At 49.6% G+C, this 26,819-nt stretch overlaps 1 protein-coding gene across 1 annotated transcript; it reads left to right on the forward strand.

Annotated features, from left to right (window-relative positions):
• Window positions 1-1,673: 1,673 nt before the first annotated feature.
• Window positions 1,674-10,025, forward strand: Reep2 (receptor accessory protein 2). The gene is made up of 8 exons (XM_051163568.1): window positions 1,674-1,884; window positions 3,548-3,620; window positions 3,966-4,042; window positions 8,158-8,278; window positions 8,464-8,577; window positions 8,792-8,939; window positions 9,042-9,172; window positions 9,255-10,025. The coding sequence occupies exons 1-8, from the start codon at window positions 1,853-1,855 to the stop codon at window positions 9,321-9,323; spliced, it is 765 nt and encodes a 254-aa protein (XP_051019525.1). The 5' UTR covers window positions 1,674-1,852; the 3' UTR covers window positions 9,324-10,025.
• The last annotated feature ends 16,794 nt before the right edge of the window (window positions 10,026-26,819 follow it).

Raw genomic sequence — 26,819 nt, forward strand, 5'->3', positions numbered from 1 at the left:
TTTTAATTTTATTGAAGGGCTGATTGGGATTTCCATGTTCTTATTAAAAATCTAACAAATCTTTTTGGAGTAGACAAAATTCTTTCTGTGCCAACCTTTCTAAAGTCAAGATCACACTGGGCTACAGAGGGGAGTTGATTTCAGCTTTTCTTACTGCCCTACATCTGGTCCTTAGGCTTTGCTGTTTGAATTGTGCTCAGTTGGGAGAAAGAAGACAGTGGGCAAAAGACCATGTAAGCTGGTGGGTGCGTAGAGGGGGCTTTCCATAGTTAATGCTCAGTGAATAAAACGGCATAAGTGGAGTCCTGCGTCCTCCTGGGTACAGGATGAGAGAAAAGTGCCTTAATGTGCAACCTGAACAAAGCTCCAGGCAAGGTTCTGAGACAGACAGTGCGGCTGCCTGCCATAAAATGTGTGGCCCTAGGTTGCCTCAGAAATGGTGGATGAACCCAACTGGGCTTTTGTTTATTAAGCAAAATTAAAGTGTGCTTGCTTGGTAAGGACAGACTGCATTCTGCTTAAAAGAAGCCTTTGGGGAAGGAAGTTGTAAAGAAAAGCAAAAGGGGTCATTAGAGGCCTGCTTCCCTGAAACCTGTTTGAAAACATCTTCCAAAGCATTCGAGCCCGGAAATAGAATTACCAGGCGGGAAGTAGATCACTTGTGTTTTTCAAGCATGCCAAGTTTGAATAAAGCCCTAAGTCTTTGAAATACAGGACTGGGAGCAAGTCCCTTCAGCCTGGATGGGACAGGTTAACTGTGGCCACCAAAAGGATTATACCTCAACAGAAAGGCCCCAGGATACAGCGGCTTTAAAATGGGCCAGTGGAGGAGGGGTGCTTTGCAAAGCAGTTGCTTTGGTGAAAATCGGGAGGCGGGCTAGCCTACATTCTGGATATAAATGTCTTCAGAATTAGGACATCTACTACGGATGGTACTTGCCTGTGGGGGTGGAACTGAAGTCTCTGGGCTCTTCACACTGATTTGAGACCCACTCCTCCCTCTTACCAGCAACCATATGAAGTTAAGTTTCACATCTCACTAACCCCAGCACAGCTTACCACCAGCAAGTCAAACCGAACCAGTCCTTTTAAACTGGGAACTGGCGGTTATTGATGAGGACTGGAGTGGCCAGGTGCGGCTGTGCCTGGCCTCAGGCGCCCAGGTGGGCGTCCTTAAGGAGCCTGTAATGGGGAGGAGAGTTGGATGGTCAGTGTTTGGCGGCTTTCACCTAATAAATGCATTAGGTTCATATCGTCACAAGCTTGATGTAGTAGTTTTGTGATCATCAATCAGCAAAATAATGAAACCAATAACCCCCATCTTCAAGATGAGGATAGTTATAACTTCTGCCTTATAGGGTAGTCGTGAAGAAATAACAGTGAAGTAACACGAAGCTCTAAGCACAGGGCCTTGCTCACAGTTAAGCAATAAGGCAGCCCTTGCTCCTCGTGGGATACTTAAGCCTTCAACCTGATGTGGGCAGGGCCGGAGGTGGGCCCAAGCTGATGTCAAAGAATGGCCCCGAAGGGATCCCCGCCAGGCCCCTGGCCTCCAGCTTGAAGCCCAAGTAAAGTGAACATGCGGTTTAGAGGAAGGTTGGGCACAGGGTGAAGGCGCATGCCCAGGCACAGCAGGTGCTTGGGGTGGGGGTGGCACCGACACCGCGGCCTCCCCTTTAAGAGCCGCCACCGCCCACGGCCCGCCGCTGCGGCAGGGACCTCCCCTTTAACGGCGGCAACTCTACGCTCCGCTGACCCCACGGCGGCTGCCGCGGCTAACTGCAGCTTCTGCTGCCTTCGCCGCCGGCCTCGGGCAGCCGCATCCTCACCCGGGCTGGGTCCCCGCCCCGCCATGGTGTCCTGGATCATCTCTCGCCTGGTGGTGTGAGTGCGAAGGCAGCAGCAGGGCTCGCCCGGGTGGGGGGGTGAAGGGGGCCAGTGATGGAGGGCGCGGTATTCAAGCCTGGGATGGAGTAGCCTAGGGTCCCTATGTGGTGTCCCCAGAGACAGAGATGTGGGACCGAAGACTGGAAGGGAAGCATGGCAGGCCTGGTCTCCTAGAGACCTCACCCATATTATTTTTAAAGCACGTTTATTCTTAATTGGCTTGCTCCTGCGCCCTCCCCCATCCTAGAGGCTGAGCAGCTACTGATTTATAGGGGGGCACATCCCCTCCCCCACTGAGCAGATCTAGGATGGTGAAGCCCAGCATACAAGACTGTCCGCCTGTCCTTTCCCTCCAGGAAGAGATTAAGAGTGGGGAGCATGACAGGGGCCTCTTTCCAGAGCTCAGATACACGGCCCATTCCCTAAGGCCTCCCCAAAGATCTCAGGCCTATCTCCTGCTTCTGACTAGAGGGTACCTGTCCTAAGGCATCCTGGGTGTGGAAGCTGAGGTGCTGGGAGGACAAAGTGGGGCGGTAACAACAGAATGGATGTATATTATCTCCCTGGGATTGTGAAAGGCACTGGGAGAACATTTAGTGGCCTTGATTTCAGACACATTGTCACAGTCACACTGTGGAGTTGCAGCCCTGGCACCTCCCCTGGATACCTCCCTCCCCGCAAACATACAAGCCTAGATTTTTGGCCCTGAGGATTCTGCCCCGTTATCCAACAGCAGCCCAGGCATGAGTGTCCTGCCTTGGCGAGGCAACACCCACACTTGAAGGTGCTGGCCTCAGAGCCAGCCAACTCTTCCTTTAGTTTAGGGCTCTACCCCTCAGCATCCCAGCAGCCCCGCCCGTCTTCCCATTGAATGCTGTCACATGCTTGTGTCTGGTTTCCTCTCAACCCACTGGACTTTCCTCTTCCCACCCCCTAGACTAGGCCTAATCTCTCCATGTGGTATTTAGGGTGGCTGCTTCTCTTCTGCCCTGAGCAAACTCCCTACGGGATATATGGCTCTTCCACCCCCACCTGTATCTTTTCTATAAACAGTCATGGATCAGGGTCTTAAACCCAGGTCTTCTGTACCTGACACTGGGCCACGTTGACACTGGGGGTTTATAAATCTTGTCTTTTCCAGGGGCCCCCACACTTGTGCCCTCTGGTCGCAGAACCACAATAGTTCTCCAACTGCAAATTAACGCGCCCTGTTCAGTGATGTTAGGTTCCCCCCTGGCCCTACCCAGCCTGTCTCTGAGACAAGGAGATGGAGAGTGTAAAGAGATGGATTGGGTAGGCATTAGGGCAAGAAGGAAGACATCGCATGGCAGTGACCAGCCCTCTCAACTCCCATAACATGCTTGTGGATAGCCAAGGATTCTGGCTGGGGGGACCTCACTCTGGGTCCTCTTCTGGCCTCTGGGTCTTTTCCTATGTCAAGGGCTAAAAGGGATGAACAATGAACAGGGACAGGGCCTTGCTAACCCAGGCTGGCCCAGGCCCCCGGCAGGTGTGTAACTGTCTCCAAAGGCTTTGACCTTAATCCTTGGCCCGAGCTCCTCAGCCAGCTTGGAGTTCTGTCCCTCTGCCCCCTAGCCACGCAGCGGCTGGTGCAGAGCCGGGAGGGAGAATGGCCCAGTAACCACATCTGCTTTCCTAGGCTCATCTTTGGCACCCTGTACCCTGCCTATTCTTCCTACAAGGCCGTGAAAACCAAAAATGTGAAGGAATATGTGAGTGGATGACTGTACCCCCGGTTTAACATGTGGGGGTGTGCTTTCTGTCGTAGTACAGATGGGGGTGGGGTGTGGCTTTGTGCCAAACTATCCACCAAGACCCTGGGCAAAAAGAGGGTCTGGGATGTTCCCATCCCCCACTCAGGCTTGGCATGATTGTCAAGTGTAAAGTCCTGGGTATCTCTTTCTCCCAGGACTTCCAGTATGGAGCTGGTGGCGATATGGGGTCCTGTGTTTTCCTCTCCTTAGCCCTGGGATGAGGAGCCGACAGACTGGGGGCCTTGGGTGTTTATAGCTTCTCAGCCTGAAGCCCCCATTTAAGTGCTGCCCTTTGTCCCTCAGGTAAAATGGATGATGTACTGGATCGTCTTTGCCTTCTTCACCACAGCTGAGACTCTCACGGATATCATTCTGTCCTGGTGAGGGCCAGTGTCCCCTCCTTGCATCTCAGGACCCAGGCTAGGGTCACCCCCCCAACTCCCAAACAGCCATCAGTACCCTTAACGCTGCTTTTCCCACCCAATCAGTACAGTGTGGACAGACAGCAAGCCGGGGCGTGTGGTGCACGCCTTTAATCCCAGCCCCCTGGGAGGCAGGGAGGGGCAGGTGGATCTGCATAGCGAGTTCCAGGACAGCTGGGGCTACCCTGGCTCAAACAGACAGAACTGCCACATCTCTCTGGTGACATCCACAGCACCACAGTGGAATTCAGTGAGTGTGCACCTGTTCCTGAGTCCTTGCTATGACAGTAGACAGATGATCACCAGTCCCTAAGCCTTGTCTTCCCTGTTTGCGGCACAGTCATGGTGTACTTCAGTTGTGTGGACACTGGATGCTTCTATTTCCGAGGCACTGCAGGCACTTACAGAGACAGGGAGTCTGAATCTGCTCAGAAATGTTTGCTGGATCAGCAAATACCTCTTGAAGAGTAAAGTACATTGGAATGTAAACCACCTGTAATCCCGGCACTAGGGACGATAAGGTAGGGAGTATCACTGCAGTTTGGCGGCCAACCTGGGCTACATGACCTCAGGGCAGGGGGCAGCGAGGGGGCTCATCAGCCAAGCTCTTGCTTTACAAGAGATCTGAGTTTGATCCCTGAAAGCCACATAAGGGCAGGAGGAGGGAACCAGCTCCAGATACTGTCATCTGACCCCCCCACGTGCACTGTGGCATGTGCCTGCACCCAACACACGTGCACACATCATATACAGGCTTACGGTTTTTAAGAAAAAACAGTAGCATCTGGGCCTTTAATCCTAGCACTCAGGAGGCAGAGGCAGTCAGATCTCTATGAGTTCCAGGCCAGCCTTGTCTACAAAGAGAGTCCAGGACAGCCAAGGGTATCAGAGAAACCTTGTCTTAAAAAAAGGGGGGGAGTAAGAGGGGGCCAGTAGCTTACTGACCACAGCTATGCACCTTCGTAAGTCTGCTTGCTTTTTATTTTTATTTATTTATTTATTTCTTCCCCAAAACAGGGTTTTTCTCTGTGTAGCCTTGGCTGTCCTGGACTCTTGTGGACCAGGATGGCCTTGAACTCACAGAGATAGGCCTGCCTCTGCCTCCCAAGTGCTAGGATTAAAGACATTGCACCACCACCGCCTGGCAGAGCTCTCTTTTCTAAACATGCTTTCCTTAAAACTTAGGGCCTCCCCAACATTCTTGGCTTCCTTACTCTTTCTCCACCATGTGACGCTTGTCAGTTACTTGTCTGACTGCCATAATGGTTTCAATGCCATGGCTTTCTTCTCTCTTCCGTTTTCTTCTAGGAAACGCTGAGTTTAAAATTTTCCTATCCTGGGGATTGTTTGTATATTTCTTTTTTAAGCTCAAATAATAAATTATCCTTGACTTCAAAAACCATTTTTACATGAGAGATAAAAGAATTTAAAGATTGTAGGGCTGGAGAAATGGCTCAGAGGTTAAGACCACTGTCTGCTCCTCCAGAGGTCCTGAGTTCAATTCTCAGCAACCACATGGTGGCTCACAACCATCTATAATGAGGTCTGATGCCCTCTTCTGGTGTGCAGGTGTACATGCAGACAGAGTACTCATATACATAAAAGAAAGAAAGAAAGAAAGAAAGAAAGATCTTTTTAAAGAGAATTTAAAGTTTGGGGAAAATATCATTTCACTTATAGATAAAGCCCTTGTGTTTTCCAGCTATCCTTTTGGTAGAGAGAACAATTCAGAGATTTGTTAAGAGATTAGGGTGCAGCTGGGTGCCGCACACACCTTTAATCCCAGCACTTGGGAGGCAGAGGTAGGCGGATCTATGTGAGTTTGAGGCCAGCTTGGTCTACAAAAGTGGGTACAGGACAGCCAGAGCTATTAAACAGAGAAACCCTGTCTTGGAAAACTTAAAAAAAAAAAAAAAAAAGTGAGTCCAGACAGCCAAGGCTACAGAGAAACCGCTGGGGGGGTGAGGGGGAGAGTTGGGTGTGGTGGCGCATGCCTGTAATCCCAGTACTCAGGAGGCAGAGGCAGGTGGATCACTGTGAGTTGAAGGCCAGCCTGGTCTACGCAGTAAGTCCAGGACAGCCAAGGCTACACAGAGAAACCCTGTCTCGAAAAAGATTGAGGTGCTAATTCTAGATTCCCTGGGTACAAGTGAAGGAGAGAACTTTGATATGGACGACTTGAAGGAGGTTGTGGCCTGAAAAATAAAAGCCTGCGGGAAATGGAGAGCAGTCATCAAAAGCCAAGGATGCCAATTGCCTGCCACTGAAGCAGGAGGCTCGCCTGACTCCAGTGCTAGTGTAGGTGGCACAGTGAGACTACAGCTCAAGGGAAAAAATATTATTTTTGTTTGTTTGTTTTCAGACAACTGGGTTTTTCTGTGTAGCCCTGGCTGTCCTGGAGCTCATCTACCTCTGCCTCCTGAGTACTGGTATTAAAGGCTGGCCCATAAGAAAAAAAAATTATTTTATTTATTTATTTAGAGACAGGGTTTCTCTCTGTAGCCTTGGCAGTAGACCAGATTGGCCTGAAACTCAGAGCTCCACCTGCCTCCGCCTCCCTGAGTGCTGGGATTACAGGTGTGCACCACCTCTTCTAGCTCTCAAGAAAAAAAAATACTAATTAAAAAATATTGTAGGGAACTCTGGGTGTGGTAGCACATGTACTGGGGAAGCAGAGGCAGGTGGATCACTATGAGTTCAAGGCCAGCCTGGTCTACACAGTGAGTCCAGGATTGAAGGCCCAGGGAGATAGCTCAAGTGTTTGCTATGCAAACATGAGGCCCCAACTTCAGTGCCCAGAGCTCATGTTTAAAAGGAATGATGGCATATGCTTGTCGTCCCATGGCTGGGAAGCAGGGACAGGTGGCTGAGGGGGGATTGTGGACTCCAAGCCAGTGAGCGAATAATACCCAGGCCTGACCTCTGGTCTCAATACTCACGTCCATGCATGCACGCCCACACACATGAAGCAAAGCATGGCAGTTCATACCCATGGGTTGTGCACAGTAGTAAACACAGCTATTTGTTGGGGCCCAAGGAAAGAAGATTACAAATCTAAAATCCCTGCCTAGGCAATTTAGTGAAAAATAAAAAGTCAAAAGACTAAGAATATCGGGAGGCAGAGGCAGGCGGATTGCTGTGAGTTCGAGGCCAGCCTGGTCTACAAAGTGAGTCCAGGATGGCCAAGGCTACACAGAGAAACCCTGTCTCGAAAAACCAAAAAAAAAAAAAAAAAAAGACTAAGAATATAGCTCAGTGGTAGAGAGATTGCCAAGCGTGTCTGAGGCCAGTACTGGGGCGTGGGGGAAGTGAGGGGCATTGTCATGGCAACCAGGATCAAGATCCAGGCTTCATCCAGGTCCTCTTCATGAAGGAGGGCAGAACCCTGGAAGATAGGGAGATCACCGTGGACTTGGCCTCAGCACAGAGGACTTGGAAAGATAGCCGCTCTCTGGGGAAGGTCCTCCTGGCATCTCTTTTCACTTTTGTTTTTTATTTTATTTTATTTTATTTTTTTTTTTCCTTTTTGGTTGGTTGGTTGTTTTTCTTTTTGTTCTTCAAGACAGAGTTTTTTCTGTGTAGCCTTGGCTGTCCTGGACTCACTTTGTAGACCAGGCTGGCCTCAAACTCACAGAGATCCACTCTGCCTCCCAAGTGCTGGGATCAAAGGCGTGTGGTACCACCACCTGGCTGCTTTGTTTTGTTTTGTTGTTGCTATTCGTTTGTTTGAGATAGGTCTGATGTACCCTAGGCTGGCCCTTGAACTCCTGGTCCTCCTGCCTCCACTTCCCAGGCACCTGAGATTCAGGGTCTTAGGTAGCCCAGAGTGGCCACAAATTTGTCATCAGTCTCCCAACTCCTAGGATTATGGACATGTACCCCAATTAGGGGCTCACTTCTTCCCTTCCCACATGGAGTTTTAGTTCAGTGGTCCCTACCCCCACCCCCACCCCAGTCCTCCTGGAAGCCATATAGCTCCAGAGCACTAAGGGGTGGGAGCTGTCTAGGATCAGCGCTGCGAAGTCCACTGTGTCCCTTAACCCTCTCTGCCTGCACCCCTGTCCTCCCAACAGGTTTCCCTTCTACTTTGAGCTCAAGATCGCTTTTGTGATATGGCTATTGTCCCCTTACACCAAGGGCTCCAGCGTGCTCTACCGAAAGTTTGTGCATCCAACACTGTCCAACAAGGAAAAGGTTTGCCCCAACCCTCAGCTCTTTCCCAGCCTGGCCCGGCTGAGACAGCCCCATGCCTGCAGCCACATAAAGCCTGCAGTAATCTGGAGGAGCCCAGCCCCCTTGGGGCTGACATGTCTTTGCATGGGTGCAAACAGAGGATACCTGCCCGAAGCCTCACCTCTCGGGTCTCTCATGCCCCCTAGGAGATTGACGAATACATCACGCAAGCCCGAGACAAGAGCTATGAGACCATGATGAGGGTGGGCAAGAGGGGCCTAAACCTGGCGGCCAACGCTGCCGTCACAGCTGCTGCCAAGGTGAGAAGGAGATGGGTCCGGGCCCCTTGGCATCCAACCCTGCCTTCATGCCTTGGAGATTTGGGCTGTGCAGCTCCAGGTCCCAGCCCTGTTTCTCCTAGCGTCCGGTCAGTTTCCTCATCCAACCAAAGGGAAAATATCCCAACACCATGGTAACCTTTATTTCCACCCCGCCCCTCCCTCCTGTTCTCTTGGTGCGTGGTGGTGACCCTAGGGCCAGGGGGTGCTATCCGAAAAGCTCCGGAGCTTCAGCATGCAAGACCTGACTCTCATTCGGGATGAGGATGCTCTGCCGCTGCAGGGGCCAGACGGCCGCCTCCGACCTGGCCCCGGGGGTCTCCTAGACACTATTGAGGACTTAGGTACTTGCAACAAGCCCTGGGCTGTGGGAAGGATGCCTGAGCTGAAAAGAGCAGACAGAGAGACCCCTGGGCCCTTATTCTCGTTTCCTTTCCTCAAACCAGGAGATGACCCTGCCCTGAGTCTAAGGTCTAGCACAAGCCAGGCAGATCCCCGGACAGAGACCTCAGAAGACGATCTGGGAGACAAGGCACCCAAGAGGACCAAACCTATCAAAAAAGTGCCCAAAGCTGAGGTGAGAATACAGGCCCGTGGCCTAGGGAAATGGGGAAGATGTAGTGGGACCAGGCTGATCCCCAAACATCCTCTCTACATAGCCGCTGGCTTCCAAGACGCTGAAGACCCGACCCAAGAAGAAGAGTTCTGGAGGCGGTGACTCAGCTTGAGGTCCTGAGCTCCCCCCACCCCTCCATCTCTAGGACAGTGGCACTGGGAGGAACTGCAGCCCTAGCCCCTCAACAGTGGGCCACTAGCCCAAGTGTTTCAGACCCGCAAACCCCCTAGATGGCCATTTCCGGTGCCCCCTCCCCGTGGGTACTCCTCCGGAGGGGGCTCAACAAAGAGGGGGAGGCAGGCCCAGTGGTAAGGCTGAGGACAGAGCCTACTGACTAAGCCCTTCAGGAGGTGGGGGCTCCTCGGCCAGCGTTGGCTCTTCTCGATGCTCTAGCCCCCACCCTGCCCACCCAGTGCCTTGCTGAAGACCATGGCCATCTTCTTCTCGGAGGCCTGGCATGCCTCCACTGCTCTTCCTTGAATGGAGGCAGTAGCCACAGTCCAGAAAGACCAGGGGAGAGGGGGCCTTGAGAAGATGAAGAGGTGGGGCAGGTCTGTCTGAGAGGGGGGAGTATTCCTCTAGCACAACTCTTGAGTAGAAGACACCGGCTTTAGATGACCAGCCCAGTCATGCCAGAACTGCAGTTGGTAGGGCCATGCCCTGTATACCACCCCCAAAAGAGAGGCAGGCTTCCAAGGGTGTGCATGCTGGGGAGGTTGTGTGAAAGTGGTCCCCTCCTCCCCACTTCTTCCTTTTTCACCCACCCCTGCTGGTCTCAGCCTCAGAGGACTCAAGCCCTTGACAGAATGAGACTCAAAGGGACGTCTCCCTACCCTTCTGTCCTTGATCACTTTCACACATCCGCGCCCCTAGGCTGGACTCCTCTACCCCCAGGGCCCACTGTAGAGGCCCTGCCAAGCCCGCTCCTTCCCTTTCGTGTAAAGGGGACCCATCCTATCTTGCCATGGGGTCCCCTTTCCTGTGCCAAGCAAACCCCCATCCCCTGCTGCCTGTCAGAACCAACCTGGACCCCACCCACCCCTGGCCCCAGTTCTGACAGCTTCATTTAGGGCCAAATGGAACCTGTGAAGAAGAGGAAGAAAGGCAGGAGCCGAGGGGCTCCTGATTCCGAGGTGCCCACTGGACCTTGGCACTGGATGAACCAATAAATGAAATTCTGGCACCTCCTTTATTGTTGTCTCTTGGTTTTTTTTGTTTTTGTTTTTGTTTTTGTTTTTTTTTTTTGAGACAGGGTTTCTCTGTGTAGCCTTGGCTGTCCCAGACTCACTTTGTAGACCAGGCTGGCCTTGAACGCACATCAGTCCTCCTGCCTCTGCCTCCCAAGTTCTGGGATTAAAGGCGTGTGCCACCGCCACCCAGCTTTGTCTCTTGTCGTTGCTCCTGCCAAGCCAATAAGTGGGAGGGACCTCACTGAGAGGCATGACCCAGCTGGGAGGGGGATAGAAAAGGACCACATAGAACACAGGAGAGTTGACCCGTATGGGGAAAAATGGTTTCAGGGTCCTTACCGCCATAAATTGTTTTTACACCCAGAATCCTGTTCCCAAGACCTCAGTAGATTCTTTAATAGCACATGGAAGATGGCAGATGTAAACTCTAGGGACACAGACCCCAGGGAGGTACCCAGGGGAGAGAGTGAAGTAGGGGGCTATTGAACAGAGCTGGAGATGAGGCAGAAAAGCCCAGGACTGCTGGAGTGGGTTAAGGGAGGAGATGGGGGGGGGGGATCAAAGGAAGGTTTGTGGGCAAACCAGTCCTGTAGGTCTAGGGGACAGGCAAATGAGACAGGGAACCAAAGCCTGGGAGCAGAGGTAGGTTTAGTGTGGAACCAGAAAAGGTGGAGGCCTGACTGCTGGCCTGGGCTAGGAGAGGTGGAATCTGAGACACAGTAGGGGTTTGACTGAGGAGGTGGCTCTGGAGGACTGGAACCCAGGAGGAGGGACTGAAGATAGCAGAACAGCCGAGGGAGCAAGAGAGAAGGGAAAAGGAGCAGAGAAACAGCATCTCAGTCTGCAAGGAAAACAGATTGTGGTGGGAGTGGGTGGGGCAGTAGCCCAGACTCTAGTCCCAAAGCTGGGCAAATATCCCTTAGACTTCCTTCCCTGGTGTCACAGGGCAAGTGTGCCTGCCATACTTGAGCCAAACTATCAGAACCCCAAGAACTGAGGTGTGAGAATGTGAGAGGTCCCTTGTGGGTGATGGTGCATGCCTTTAATCCCAGCACTCAGGAGCCAGAGGCTGCCTCTCTGAGTTGAAGGCCAGAACGGACTACAGAGTGAGTTCCAGGACAGCCAGGCCTGTACAGAGAAACCCTGTCTTGAAAAACCCAAATGGGGGCTGGAGAGATGGCTCAGTGGTTAAGAGCACCACCTCCTCTTCCAGAGGTCCTGAGTTCAATTCCCAGCAACCACATGGTGGCTCACAACCATCTATAATGTAATCTGATACCCTCTTCTGCAGATAAAGAACTCATATGCACTAAATAAAATAAATCTTTAAAAGAAAAAGAAAAACCCAAATAGATGGATAGGAGGGGCATTTTGCCCACCCTGGAATTCTCTAGGCAAGCAACACTCTGAAGGCATACCTGTAGGCTCCGGCCTTTTCCAAACCTACTTTGAGGTTCTTTAATGCTTATACCTCCCAATGTACCTACCCTGGATAGGAGATAAAAGAGGCTAATGGGAACAGGAGAAGTAGACCTTTTTGGACTCAGTTCCTGAGAGCAATCCCCCTGGCATAGTCAGCAGAATTTCAGCAGACCAGCAATTCAACCAAAGTTGGTACTGGGACCTGGAACAGCAGCTGGAACCCGAAGCCCTGAAGCATTCTCTGGAGCAGTTCTCTCTAGGAACATCTCAAAATGGAGTGATGAACAGCCAAACAATACTGAGACCCAAAATATATATATATATACTTATAGTGTCCAAAATTTTCCAAAAATTTACTTTTTTTGTTTTGTTTTTGTTTTTGTTTTTGTTTTTTGAGACATGGTTTCTCTGTGTAGTCTTGGCTTTGTAGTCCAGGCTGGCCTCGAACTTACAGAGATCCACCTGCCTTTGCCTCCCAAGTGCTGGGATTAAGGGCGTGCACTACCATGGCCGGCTATAATTTACACTTATCAACCTCTAAACATGTTTTTAGCTCTTAAACTAATGCTTTTAGTAATACTATGGCTCTCTAATCTTCAACCGCATCAGAGATTTAAGAAGGAAATTATCTAATGTGAAGGAAGTGCAGGCAAACAACTTCCAAAAGTATAGACAGGACAGAGAGTTGACAGGCACAGGCTTGGTTTGTTTTTTCTATTGTTGGAGCATCCAGTCTTCAGCCTTCCAGCCCAAAATACCTGACAGACTGTTCTATGAAGCAAGAATGTTGAAGGACTGGCTCATCTAGTCTCTGCAAAGCTGGACACCAGTTTCTCAGTGTCATGCTTGGTCACAGTTTGGACAGTCAGTCTGCTATCAGCAGTAGAGTTAAGAACAGTTCCTCAGTCCAGGGCTGTTCTGCCACACTTGTTTCTTTGATGCCCATCATCTTCATTGAAGTAGGCTGGAGGTGCTGCCAGGGGCGAATGTGTCTCTGTCAGGACAGCCCTTTGTTATTAAATGCCATATTCTGTAGATCTCTACGGCGCTTGAAGACCATCTATCTCTTCACTATAGTGCATCATCGTAGCCACATTGTTTTAAAGATTTATTATTTATTATGTATACAGTGTTCTGTGTGCATGTAATGCCTACACACCAGAAGAGAAAACCAGATTGCGTCATAGACGGTTGTGAACCACCATGTGGTTGCTGGGACTTGAACTCATGACCTTTGGAAGAGCAGCCACTGCTCTTTACCTCTGAGCCATCTCTCCAGCCCCCATACATCACATTTTTAAAAAGATGTTTTTATTATGTATACAATAATCTGCCCGTATGTGTGCCTGCCTGCCACAAGAAGGCACTGGATCTCATTATAGATGGTTGTGAGCCACCATGTGGGTGCTGGGAATTGAACTCAGGACCTTTGGAAGAGAAGGCGGTGCTCTTAACTGCTGAGGCATCTCTCTAGGCCTATGTCACATTTTTAAATGAGTTGCATATATACAATGCATTAAGCAAACATTAAACAATCTATCAATATACAATATATACAATAAAGAAAGCAAAAGTTGAACAAAATAATTTTCAATTTAATAATTTAATAATACTGTAAAAATCTTAAATTTCTATCAATTTACAATACCAATGTAAAATATTTGAGGCTAATAGATTCAATAATCTACCTTTTTGTTTGTTTGTTTTGTTTTGTTTTGTTTTTCAAGACAGGGTTTCTCTGTGCAACAGCTCTGGCTGTCCTGGACCTCTCTCTGTAGACCAGGCTGGCCTCGAACTCACAGAGATCCTCCTACCTCTGCTTCCCAAGTGCTGGGATTAAAGCATGTGTCACCACCGCCCTGGCTTCAATGATCTACTTTTTATCTGATAGTTCTATATCCTCCCCTTTTATCCTTCCCTTCTTCCCCCCCTTTCCCCTAACACTAGATAGGACAGAAACATAAGAGAGGAAGAATATAACCACTCCCCTAGACAATAACAAACATCGGGAACCCACCAAAATACCCACCCCACCTACTGGGAATGGGGGTGTCGGGTTCTCAAAATTACTTTTTGCTCTCGGGGGGGGGTAACAACATCTTTTGGGTACCCTTAGAAAAATAAGATATTAGCCAACCACTGGAAAAGCTAGCTGTATCTGTTTCTGTCTAGTCTTTTTGGGATCAATCCTTTGGGCTAGCCCTTTTAAAGTTGATATGCATGCAAATTCTTGAGGAAACAGTAGCTGAGACAGTCCTCAAGGTTGAATCACTTGGGCCACCTGCTTTGTCTTCATTAATATCTGTTATTTTGCTCTGAAAATAAGCAAACTTTTAAAAGTATTAGTATAGGCACATTTCTACATATATATGGAATATGAAAGGTGTACAAATTATCTAACAATAAGTGTCTGCTCTATTTTTAAGCAGGTGTAAGGCATCAACTTTATAAGTCTGTTTGAGCCATACTGTCCATGCTGTATGAAAGAATGGCATGTCATAAAGACTCTCCCTTTTCACTGGTTTTGGTTTGTTTGTTTGTTGTTTTTGTTTTTCGAGACACGGTTTCTCTATGTTATCTTGCTATCCTGGACTCACTTTGTAGACCAGGCTGGCCTCGTGCTCACAGCGATCCGCCTGCCTCTGCCTCCCGAGTGCTGGGATTAAAGGCGTGAGCCACGACGTCCGGCTCCTTTTCACTGGCTTTGGGACTCCCCTTTCTCTAACCCCCTGATTGCCACCTTTCTGCACCCAACACCAGATAAATTCTCCCTTCCTAGTCGCATAAACACTTCCCTTTGTCCAAGAGACTGTGGGCACCTCTCTGGTTCACTGGGGGCAGAGGTGTCCGACCTCTTTGCTGACCTCCGCCTAGCTCGTTCCCATTGGGTGAGTTTCCTGATGTCTCTTTTCCGCTGCCCTGTGGCAGCCGCTGTCTGATTTGAAATCCTGGTGCACCAGGGAGCTGCATACTTGAGGCCAGCTCATCTGTTGGGCTACGCTGTTGGTCACTGATTAGTGCTGACGAGCTACTAACCAGTCTGCACCTGTCCCTTGGGCTAGTATCCATTTTGGGGGATGCCCTACAGCTTACTGACCTCATCTCCCCATGGGAAACGTCCAGACACCTGCTCCTCTTGACAAGCCTTTGGGAATGTCTTTCAGAGAATCTCAAATCCCTACACCCACATTAAGGGCTTCTAAGCTTACATGCCTCTGCAACCAAACTTGGATGAATCCAAAACTAAACTGTTTTAATCACTGTCTGCTATCAGGTAAATGGAAGGAAGCTCCCACATCCAGACCTTTTCTTTGCTCTCCCATGTTCAAGCCTTTCCTCGGGGAAAATGGAAGGAAGCCCAGATCTTTTCTTTGCTTCTCCCAAAACTTTCACACCATTGTCAGCATTGTCTTGTGCCTTTTGTCTTTTATTTATTTATTTTTTTTTAAGATTTATTTATTTATTATGTATACAGTATTCTGCCTGCAACCCAGAAGAGGGCATCAGGTCACATTATAGATGGCTGTGAGCCACCATGTGGTTGCTGGGAATTGAACTCCTGACCTTTGGAAGAGCAGTCAGTGCTCTTAACCTCTGAGCCATCTCTCCAGCCCTCAAGCCTTTTGTCTTTGCTCTTCCAAGAGTTTCAAATGCACACCTAAAGGGAATTTTCTCCCTAACCTACTAATTTTGTCTTCTGCCCACATATATATTCCAGTATCCTGCCAGACCTCCTACATCGGCAAAGCAGCTACCCACAAGTGCTCCTGTCTAACCTCAGAAATCGTGCCAGCTGGAGCTGCATTGTTCCTCCTAGCTGGACCTCCATTGCCCTTCCCAGATACAGATTTTCTCAGACCCTGGACAGCAAATGCAACAGCCTGTTCTTCCCGAATCTGGTCAACATTTCTGCCTTTTAAATTCCCTATGGCCACCCTACTCTCAGCAGGAAGTAGTTAAGATGATTACTTCGCCCCTTATTCATTTGCAAAAGGCTGAAATGGTGTGCTCCAGGTTCCCAGACAGACAGCTCCAGGTTCCCCCAGCATCCCTCAGTCCCTATCTGCTGCAGGACACGGCTGGCATAGCTTGCTCCTCACCTTAAACTTTCAGGACAGAACTTTTCCTTCCCCTTCACTATATAATCTGGACATTTTGTTGCTATTGCTTTTTTCTGTCTCTTTTCTTCCTTTATATGGCAGCCAAAAGCTGCTTCCAATGAACCTACATTTATATACGTTAACTTGCCTTATATAAAAACAATCCAACATTCCTCATTTTTTAATTATAGGAAAAGGTAGGAATGTTAGGATTCTGCTTCAGTCTGCCTACCCGTGATGTGTGATGTCATCGCCTACCTGCCACGGGGGTGTGACCATTCCCAGGGCTGTATAAAAGGTCAAACCTCGCATGGTCTCCCTCTCTCCCTCTCTTTCTCTCTACCCACCCCTCTCTACTTCCTCTCTCTGGGGTACCCCCTCCCCCTTTCCCTTCTCCCCCTATGCTCATTTAATAAACTCCTTATAACATAATATCTGCTGCCTGGTACCTTATCTTAACAAATATAAAAATAACCATCTATAATGAGATCTAGTGCCCTCTTCTGGTGTGCAAGTGTACATGCAGGCAGAACATTGTATAAATAATAAATAAACCTTAAAAAAAAAAAAGAAAATGTAAAATCAACAAAGCATTATTTAATCTGTCCCTGGGGGTCTTTACACTTCCTTTTTGTTTAATAAGCATCTCTTTTAAGGTATGATTAGCTCTTTCTACAACTGCTTGTCCTGTAGGATTGCGTGGTATACCAGTAATGTGTTTTATATTATAATATGTAAAACATTTCTTCATCTTATTCGATACATATGCAGGAGCATTGTCAGGCTTAATTTGTGCAGGTATTCCCATAATTGCCATCATTTCCAATAAGTGTATAATTACGCAACCACCCTTTTCAGAACTTAAAGCAGATGCCCATCAAAAGCCCAAGTATGAGATGCAGATGGATCACTGTGAGTTCAAGGCCAGCCTGGTCTACAAAGCGACTCCAGGACAGCCAAGGCTACTCGGAGAAACCCTGTCTTGAAAAGCCAACCAAATTAAAGAAAACAAACAAACAAACAGAAGAATTTCCTCTTCTCAGATGACCCTAGGCTGTGGCCAGCTGGCATAAGAACTAGCCAGCACAGCCTTGAGGAATTTGCCTCCTTTTTTTTTAAATCGGAAAGGAGAGAACAATGAGGAAGAGACTCATTCTAGTGGATCCTCTCCTCAGAACACAAGATGCTGTAGTGCCATGCCAGCCCGTACCAGATAGCCAGGAAAACAAGTCAGGCATTCTGTATAAACTTCATTTGCTACACACACACACACACACACACACACACACACACACACACACACACGTGCCTAGGACCACCACTGCCAGATTCCACATGAACTATTCTCTAGATATATAGATATATACCTCTGGGGGTTTTTTGTGTGTCAAAAGGAGTATGTTCAGATTCCCAAGCTCTTTGTTCTGTTGCTATGGAAACAGTCAGGCTTCCAGAACTCTGGGCACAGGCCCTGCCCCCTGTGGCGCAGGGGAGGAGAGGAGAGATGGAAGGTGACAAAAATAATGGTTGGATATCCTTTTAGGAGAAGGTTAGCTGGTGGGATACACTGGGTCTGGGTGACCTCTCGTTCTGTAGGTCCACCTGCCCTCTCTCCTTTGCCTCGGATCCTCTCAGGCTAGAGGAAAAGAAGTCTGTCAAATCAAATGGCCCTCAGGGGCCTTTCAGAGATACGAGCTTCAGGACTAGGGTCTAGTGTTATGTCACGTGTCCAGGTCCCCTGCGAACAGTAGGCAACCCTCCAGGCCTATGTTCCAGACTAGGATGGCCTCGAGCCTGAAGCTGCTTCATCTGCCTTCTCCTTTCTCGTGGGTGTTCCAACCTCCCAAGAACCTGCTTAAAATGGGATTTCCAGGCCCTGACGTCAGAGGAAAGCCAGCAGCTCCCTCTAGCCTGTGCCAGCTCTACCGTGATTAGCAGAGCTAAGTTCAGCCTTGCTCAGCCAGCAAGAAAGCTAACAAAGAAGAGAGGAACTTAGGGCCCTAAGCAGTGGTCTCTCTATCTGCTGCATCCTGGATGACAGGAACAAGCTGTTTCCGGGTCAAAAGACCCTGCTGGCTTTCCTATTAAATTTCACCTGGCGCGTGATATTTCTCTCCTATATGCCATAGTTGTTTCCCCTTGGTTCTCACGCCTGACTTGAGGGAGGAAAAAAGGGCATCTCCAGTCCTGAGAGCTGGACAGCGGCTTCCGTTTGGGTCCCACCCACGCGTATGCTTGGAGGTGGCGGCTGTGGGAGCTCTACCTGCAGGATGCTGAAAATTCCACTAGGAGGCGCAGCTCATTCCCAGTGTGGGGAGTCCACACAGGCTCAGGGCCGGAAGACCAGACTGCCTCATACTCTGGTCCATGGAATGGGAGACTAAAGCGTGGGCCCCCCCCACCCCCCCGGGAAGGCGGCAGGGGGCGGGCGGGGATGCATATTTGAGGGTAGAAAGAATAGCTGAGATTTCTTCAGAAACCCCTGTCTGAGCTCAGCCTGTATGCACTCCCACCACTCTGAACAGGAATTGGATGGACAGATTTGGAAAAAGAATCTGGGAAAATGTGCACAGTTCTGGGTGCAGGGTAAATGTCAGGCTTCCTCCGGGAGGGTCCAAAACAGGTCCAAAGCAGTATCTAAAAGGCATCTACCAGCTAGGCATGGTAGCGCACACACTTAATCCCAGGGGAGGCAGAGGCAGGCGGATCTCTGTGAGTTCGAGGCCAGCCTGGTCTACAAAGTGAATCCAGGACTGCCAGGCCTCTATTTAACAAAGAAACCCTGTCTTGAAGAACCAAATAAATAAAGGAACCTACTGAGGTGAATTTTCAGGGTTGGGAGAGGAGAGGGGCAGAGTTGGGGGTTGTGGGGAAAGATTTCCCATAGTTGTTACAGGTCTGGACCAGGTCACAGGGGCATCTCAGGCCTGTGCTCCAGGCTGCCCTAGCCCTAGCCTTTTTTTTTTTTCATCCAGAAGATTGTGGAGTTGGGAGAGAGAGCAACTACCCTCCCCAGCAGGCCTGTATCCCCGGTGAACTACCTTCTCCTTTTGTCTCAGCCAGATAAGTGATCAATAAATAATGTTGCTTGAAATATTAATGGGATTTTTACACTTGCATCCCTTAGCTGTGCCTGGCAGGGTCATGACCCTCCAGACAGCCTTTTTTCTTTGGCCAAGATTTCCACGTGATCCTGTCTAAACCAAAATCATGACTCAGTTTCAAAAAGAGGAAGAGTGTGAGAGATTTAGTTCTGCCCTTGGCTTAAACAAGCAAAGACGCTTTTTTGTTTTGTTTTGTTTGAGACAGGGTTTCTCTGTATATCCTTGGCTGTTCTGAACTCATTTTGTAGACTAGAGTGGCCTGGAACTCACAGAGTTCTGCCTGCCTCTGCCACCCAAGTGCTGTGTGTGCCACCATGCCTGTCTACAAAGACCATTTTAAATGATGTCCCATGATACCCTCCAGATCCTACTGTTTCCTGTCCACTTCCGGCCTGCCAGGTCCACTGTCTGAGTGGCTTGAGCAGAAGGTGCTCTTGGGTTGGGCATCATAGAGAACACCTGTAATCCCAGCCCTCAGGAGGATGAGGCAGAAGAAACACTCCAAGTTCCAGGCCAGCCCGGTCTACATAAGTTCCAGGCCAGCCTGGTCTACATAAGTTCCAGGCCAGGCAGGACAGCATAGGAGACTCTGTCACAACAAAACAAAACAGGCAAACCAAATAAAATTGACCATGTGGCGGCTGGAGAGATGGCTCACCATCAAAAGCAAGAAGAGGCTGGACACAGGGGGATGCTCTCAAGTCAACTCATCCCCCCTCCCTGCTTTGTGCTCAGCAGAAGCCATGTCAGCTCAAATCTTTGCACAACACTTCCTTCTGCCCAAGTGCCCCAGCCCTCCCACATCACGAGGTCAGCGCCTGCAAGTGCACAAGTCTCAGATCCCCGGAGCTGTCAGGTGTCCCCTCCAGGCCCTGTCACACTTGTCCTTCCTGCTGTCAGCCCATCAGCCCACTCCCTTAGTGCCTGTCTCCCCGTCAGAGCGCAAGCCTTCTCTCTCTCTCTCTCACACACACACACAGATGGGAGTCAGCATTCCAGCCACATTCAGTTCTCGCTTTAATTCAAATGCTAAATTGGGAAGGAGAGCAGTTTCACACTCCATATTTAGCCTGGGAGAGAAAAAGTGAGACAGCATGGATGTTACCAGGGAAAGAAGGCTGGGGCTGAGCTCGGGAGATGGTGGAAAAACCTACCCAGCCCAGCGGGGCGGGGTTGGGGGAAGCAGGGCTGGGGGGGGGGGGACAAGGGAGGAGGCACGGAACCCTTGTCAACTCACTCCTAAACAGAATCACGAAAAGCCCCAGCCACTGAAAAACCCAAGTCCTTCCCTCCACCAGCCCACTCAGCTTTCCTTCGGTATGTGGGCAATGGCTCGGGGAGCAGAGACTTTATATAAAAGCTACCCAGAACAGTGGGTGTGGCCATGTACACCTCTAACAGCAAACAGCACTCAGCAGTTAGAAGCAGGGGGATTGTGGACCCAAAGCTAAGCTGGACTATATAGTGAGACCCTGTCTCAAGAAAACAAAACTGCGTGGGGGGGTTGGGGTTGGGGGTGGCACACGCCTTTAATCCTAGCACTCGGGAGGCAGAGGCAGGTGGATCGTTGTGGGTTCAAGGACAGACTGGTCTACAAAGTGAGTCCAGGACATGGAAAAAGCCTGTCTCAAAAAAAAAAAAAAAAAAAAAAAAAAAAAGGAGGAGGAGGAGGAGGAGGAGGAGGAAAGAAAACAAAGCTGCAACATCAGAAAGCCTATCCAGGGCTGGAGAGATGGCTCTCAGTGGTTAAGAGTGCCACCTGCTCTTCCAGAGGTCCTGAGTTCAATTCCCAGCAACCACATGGTGGCTCACAACCATCTATAATGTGATCTGATGCCATCTTCTGCAGATAAAGCACTCATATACAATAAATAGTTTTCTTTAAAGAACACTTAAAAAAAAAAAGAAAAGAAAGCTGATCCAGAGAGGCACATGCTCATAGGCATAAGCTATTGCCTACACCATACAGCTATCACCATAGAATAAGAAAATTCTGCATCCACCACACTTGCACACCAATGTTCTCAGCAGCCTTATTCACAGCAGTAAAAAAAAAAAAAAAAAAAAAAACAAAAAAAAACAAGCTAGGGAGAGAGAGGGCTCAGTGCTTAAGAGCACCTGTTGCTCTTGTAGCGGATGTGAGTTCAAGTCCCAGCATGCACACGGTGGCTCACAGCTATCTGTAACTCCACTCCCAGTGTATCTGAGATCTCTCCTCTGACCTCCACAGGCACCATGCACACACATGCCACAATGACATGCATGCAGCCAAAATGTTCACACACACAAGACAAAAATGATATTTCAATGGAAACCTCCCTTCATCTGTGTTAAAATAAGTAGACATAGAAAATATACATGACATGGCACATGCCCTTCGTATAGGAATGCTACAATAGGAGAAGCCCATGATAGCCGAGGTCAGTGGCGCATTTCGATCCCAGCACTTGGGAGGCATCTCTCGGGCCTACAGATGGAGTTCCTGGATAGCCAGAGCCACACAGAGAACCCCTGTCTGGACAAAAGAGAATGAAAGAAAAAGAAAGAGAGAAAAGTCCATGAAAACATCATATCAAGTGAAATAAATCAGACACTAAAGACTACACAGTGTGTGTTTGCCTTATATGAGATTCCAAGAGGAGTCAAGGCCATAAAAACAGAGGCTACGAGGGCTGGGAGAAGGGGCTAGAAGGCCATTGTTCTGGAAGTGGATAGTGTTGGCAGTGAACGTAATTAATGTCCCTGAGCATACATATAAATTAAATAGTTAAAATGGTAAATTTTGTGAATACGGTATTTTACCACTTTTTTTTTTCTTTTTCTTTTTTCTTTTTGAGACACACTCTCTCTACATAGCCTTGGCTGTCTTGGCACTCACTATGTAAACCAGGCTGGCCTTGAACTCACAGAGATCTGCTTACCTCTGCCTCCCAGACAAGTTTTGACAGCATTAGAAATCAATCATACGCAGGACCTCATGTGTTCTATGTAGGCAAGCATTTCCCTCTGAGTCCAATGTCCGCTTCAAGGCACGCACACTGCCACGATGACCCTGTGCACCTGGGATGGAGGGAAACCGAGTCCTCTAACCTCAAAAGGCCCTCTCCATCTGCCTGCTGGCAGGAGCAGCAATGCTGTCTGTGCACAGAATGAGGCAGAGAGCCCTCCATGCTGCAAGGCAGCAGCGGCCTTCCCGCCATGGGCCGGCTTTCAGTGTGATCACTTGCAGGAAGCTCTTTTCCTGGGGGGAGGTGCCACTACCCCTGTTCAGCTTGAGGATACAAGGAATCTGCATAGGAGGATGGCTGAGGAGGGAAAAGGGGCAGACCCCTCCCACAGGCCCCTCCCACGCAGTTTCCCATAGTGCCGCCATGCCAAGAGGAATGCATGGCCATATGGACTAGGCTGACTCTCATTCAACTTGGCCGTCCATCTTTCTCAGTATCTTTCTGCCTTGGAGCTGGTGCTGCCTGTGGGAGCCTCAGGGATACCAGGCACTGATGTTTCCAGATGCTCTGGCCTGGACCACAGTGCTCTCTCCCTCTATCCCTCCCCACTCACCTCTTTGCACTTATAATTATTTTTTTCTTTGTTTACTTAGAATATTTTGTTTTGTTTCTGAGACAGAGAGCCCCCTGGCCTCTGACTCCCAAGCGCTGGGATTATGGGCCTGTGTCATCACATCCTGATTTTTCTTGTCATTTTTTTTCCTTGTGATTTTTATAAACAGCATCTTGACTCTGGCCGTATGTGAGGTGTGCCTGAGGAGGTAGGAGCTAGGTCCAGGACCCGCTGTGTGTCCCCCATGAGAGAATGTGTCATGGCGCTGCCACTGCCACTTTTCAGTCTTTTTAAATTTTGAGTCATCAAAAGCCAGGTGGATCGCCAATGTCAGCTTCAAGCCATGCATGCTGCCATGATGATCCTCCGCACCTGGACTGGGGGAACACTGAGTTCTGAGTTTCCCTGGACTAGCCTTAAATTCCTTATGTAGTTGAGGATGACTTCCCGAATGCTGGGATTACACTGCAGGCAGGGGCCGCCACACACAGCCTGCCACTGCTTCTCTGATACCCGTCTACACTAGGCTATAGAGCAGCAAGACCAGGGTAGGAGGGTGGTCTCCTTACCTCTTTATAGCATAGAGCGGACATGACGTTTGATCAGTAAATAGGACACGAACAAAAGTGATCTGTTTGCCTGTCTGTCTCCTAGTTCCAACTTCCTCCACAGAGAAAGCTTGAGACACCCACCCCACCCCACCCCCACCCCCAGAGAACAGATCATGGTCTAAGGCGAGGTTTAGGCCAAGGGTTCTGAGGCCGGACCAGCTAGAATAGAATCCTGGTTCTACCTGTGACCAGCTCTGTGACCTTGAACAAGTCACTTGTGCTCCTCTCTCTGCATCTTTCCCCCATCAATGAGATGAGGCTGAGAAGGAGGCCTGCCTCACAACTCATGGAGAGGGATGACGCTGGGGAAGCAAGCGCTTCGCCCAGAGCCTGTCACAGAGTGTGCTGGGAGAGGGTGGGGTGGGGGTGGGGGTGCTGAAAACACACCCAGAGATTAAGGAAAGACCGCTGAAGCTAGCACCGTGACACCATTGCTTCCTTGGTATTCTCCAGTTTCGGTTTGTTAGGATGGGGGGTAGCTGAGGACAGATCTGAATCAGGTAACCCCAGAAGGTGCCTGCCTCCACCCCGCTTCCCCCTTCCTGCCAGATCTGCAGAAGCCATGCTTACCCACCAAGAAGCTGAGCAGCCAGGTGCTGGGTGGTGGTGAGGGGCCAGAAATAACCCGTTTCTATTCCTGCCTTTCTGGGCTGGGTGGAAACACTGCTTTTTGAATCTAAAGGCTGCTTTCGACTTCCTGCACATCACTGGGGCTCTTATGTAACATTCCCCTCCCTCTCCTGCCCAGGGAGCTTCCAGAGCTTTCTGCAGCAGGCTGGCTTTGCTGCACGCTCAGCTGGGGGTGGGGAGAGCAGAGAAAACACCAAAGGATGGGTTGTCCTCTGAGCCCCGTGTCCTCGCAGCCTCAGATACAGGAAAGGGGCTGGGCAGCGCAGACCAGAGGGACTGAGGTCCAAGGACAGCAGCCCCATTAGGCCCCTGCATGGCACCCCGGGCAAGAAAGATCCTGAGAGCCTATCCAGATAGGCAGCTACCTCCTCCTTTTACAGACTGAGATGCTTCTTCCAACTCTGTGTGCCTCAGTGGCTTCCATTTTAAGCCTAGCCTAACTCTGTCTGGCTTAACCCTTCATAGGGCTCTGAGGACTTGAGTCAAGCCACCTAGACCACAACTGCCTTAGGCAACCCTGCATCTAGTGCGAATTTCCCTATGGTCTCTTTTCTACAAGACCTGGATGGTGTTGGGGGTAGGCAAGACACTCTCTACATCTGTTTGCCTGTTTGAGTGCATGTGTGTGTGTGTGTGTGTGTGTGTGTGTGTGTGTGTGTGTGTGTGTGTGCGCGCGCGCGTGTGCACATGTATTGGTGGGAATCTAACCTAGAACATGGAACATACTAGGAAAGCACCCTACCACTGAGCTACACCAGATCATTAGGGGTCTCTCAGACCACCATCCCATCTGCTTTCAGCCTCAGCACCACTCTGTAATGGCCCTTCCCACCCAGCCTAGATCTCAGAGTTATCAAAGAGGGAGTGGCTTTGAACCTCCACACTGGGATTACCCTCTCTCTCAAGTCCCTGTCTTTTCCTTGACTATCCCTTAGGCACTCTGCTCCGCCCCCCCCCCCCCCACACACACACTGCTTTTCCACCTCACGTGTGGCCTCTTAGGTGTCTTTTCAACTCTCAAAGCCCTCCACGGGGTGGGAGTGAAGCCGTACCCCCCGAAGCATTCCAGGCCAAGCTGTCTAGGCTTCGTTGGGGCCCCTCAGCCATCGGAAAGTGTGACGGGCAACCCAGAGAGAACCCAAAAAAGAGTCACTTCCTGAGCCCTAGGCTAGCCACAGAAGTGGCAAACCACTGAGCAGCACGTGTGGGGGTGCTGACGCAGCCGAGCTCTGAGAGGAGGAAGTGGCAATGGAAAAGGAGGCTTAGCTTTTCTCAGAGCTGCAGTTAAGTGAAGGGGTCAAAATGGCCCATCCCACTTCCTCGACTGGAGACTGGAACAGCCTGGTTCTCCCTCCTGTCTGCCTCCTCCTCTCCACTTTTCAGAGAGTGAGTGCAGGCAGCAGCTCTGGTTGCTCAGGGTCTCTGGCATCAGTCGCCTGGCCAGCAAGACCCTAGAGTCCTAGGTCATCCCTGAGGAGGCCTTGGGGCCCAGCGGCTTACCTTCCTGAAGGCCTCAGGACATTTTTCCCATCTGAGTTGGTAGATCTACATTGGGTATTCCTCACAGGCCCAAATTGTGACTTGGCTCCTTGGGAGGGACCAGTTTCTTCCGCTGTGTCATCATCATCTAGGTGTGAAACAGTCTCTCAATTCCCCACTATAAAGTGCAGTCCCCAGGATGCTCTTGCTCCTCCAAGATCTTTTCACTGTCTCTGTCTAACTGACTTCATGGAATCTCCTCCCCCCACCCTCTTTTTTTTGTTTTTTTGTTTTTGTTTTTGTTTTTTTGTTTGTTTTTTCGAGACAGGGTTTCTCTGTGTAGCCTTGGCCATCCTGGACTCACTTTGTAGACCAGGCTGGCCTCGAACTCACAGCAATCCGCCTGCCTCTGCCTCCCGAGTGCTGGGATTAAAGGCGTGCGCCACCACGCCCGGCTCCTCCTTCCCTTTTAAAAATCTTGTTTTCCTATTTTAAGACAGTCTGATGTTGCCCACTTTAGTGACCTGAATTTGCAGCAATCCTCCTGTCTCTGTCTTCCAAGTGCCAGACTCACCAAGTTACAAGAGGCTCTCCATACCCAACTCCTTTTTATCCCTTTTTTTACCCCTAAGACAGGGTTTCTCTGTGTAGCCTTGGCTGTCCTGGACTCACTTTGTAGACCAGGCTGGCCTCAAACTCACAAACATCCACCTGCCTCTGCCTCCTTGAGTGCTGGGATTACAGGCTGCACCCAGCTTCCTTTTTACCTCTTTTTTTAAAAAAAGATTTATTTATTTATTGTTGTATATACAGTGCTCTGCCTGCAGGTATGTCTGCACTGCAGAAGAGGGCATTAGACCACATTATAGATGGTTGTGAGCCACCATGTGGTTGCTGGGAATTGAACTCAGGACCTCTGGAAGAACAATCAGTGCTCTTAACCTCTGAGCCATCTCTCCAACTGCTCCTTTTTACCTCTTAAGTCCGTAGCTGCTGCTGACATTTGGTGGCTAAGGGCTTCCTTCCTTCTTATTTTTAATTCTCTTATAACTGAGTCCAAGCTTGCTCCTACCCAACCGTAAGCTCCTTCAAGGGAGTAGGCGGGAGCTCCACCATAGGCCTTACCCACAGCATCTCTTCAGAGCAGTTTGGAACTGCCTTTGAGGAGGTGTGTTAATTAGAATCTCTTATGTTACAGAAAAGGAACTGACAGTGCCTTGGTCTTACTTACCAAATGAGAAGGGACTGCATTGACTTGCATAACAGAAGAGCCCAGACCAAATCTAAAACCCAACTCTGGGTATGAAAATCTCTTTTCTCTCACTGGCTTCCACTGGCTTCACTCTCAAGCAGGCTCTCCAGAGCTGAGAGCAAACCAGCCTCCAGGCTCACATTCTGTTGGCTTTGCATCTCTCAAGAATTCAAGAGAAAGTCCCAGAAATGATCTTCATTGGCTGATTTGGGTCATGTGCCCATCTCGATTTAGTCACTATTAAAAAACCTGAATGTTT

The sequence above is a fragment of the Acomys russatus genome, chromosome 20, assembly GCF_903995435.1.
Source record: "Acomys russatus chromosome 20, mAcoRus1.1, whole genome shotgun sequence".
In the NCBI taxonomy this organism is placed as follows: Eukaryota; Metazoa; Chordata; class Mammalia; order Rodentia; family Muridae; genus Acomys; species Acomys russatus.

Bases quoted from the DNA above. Each gene is read 5' to 3' on its own strand.
- Reep2 (XM_051163568.1), top strand. From the start codon at position 1,853: ATGGTGTCCTGGATCATCTCTCGCCTGGTGGT. The intron at 3,621-3,965 runs GTGAGTGGATGA...TTTGTCCCTCAG, and splicing joins CCAAAAATGTGAAGGAATAT to GTAAAATGGATGATGTACTG. The intron at 8,578-8,791 runs GTGAGAAGGAGA...TGGTGACCCTAG, and splicing joins CCGTCACAGCTGCTGCCAAG to GGCCAGGGGGTGCTATCCGA.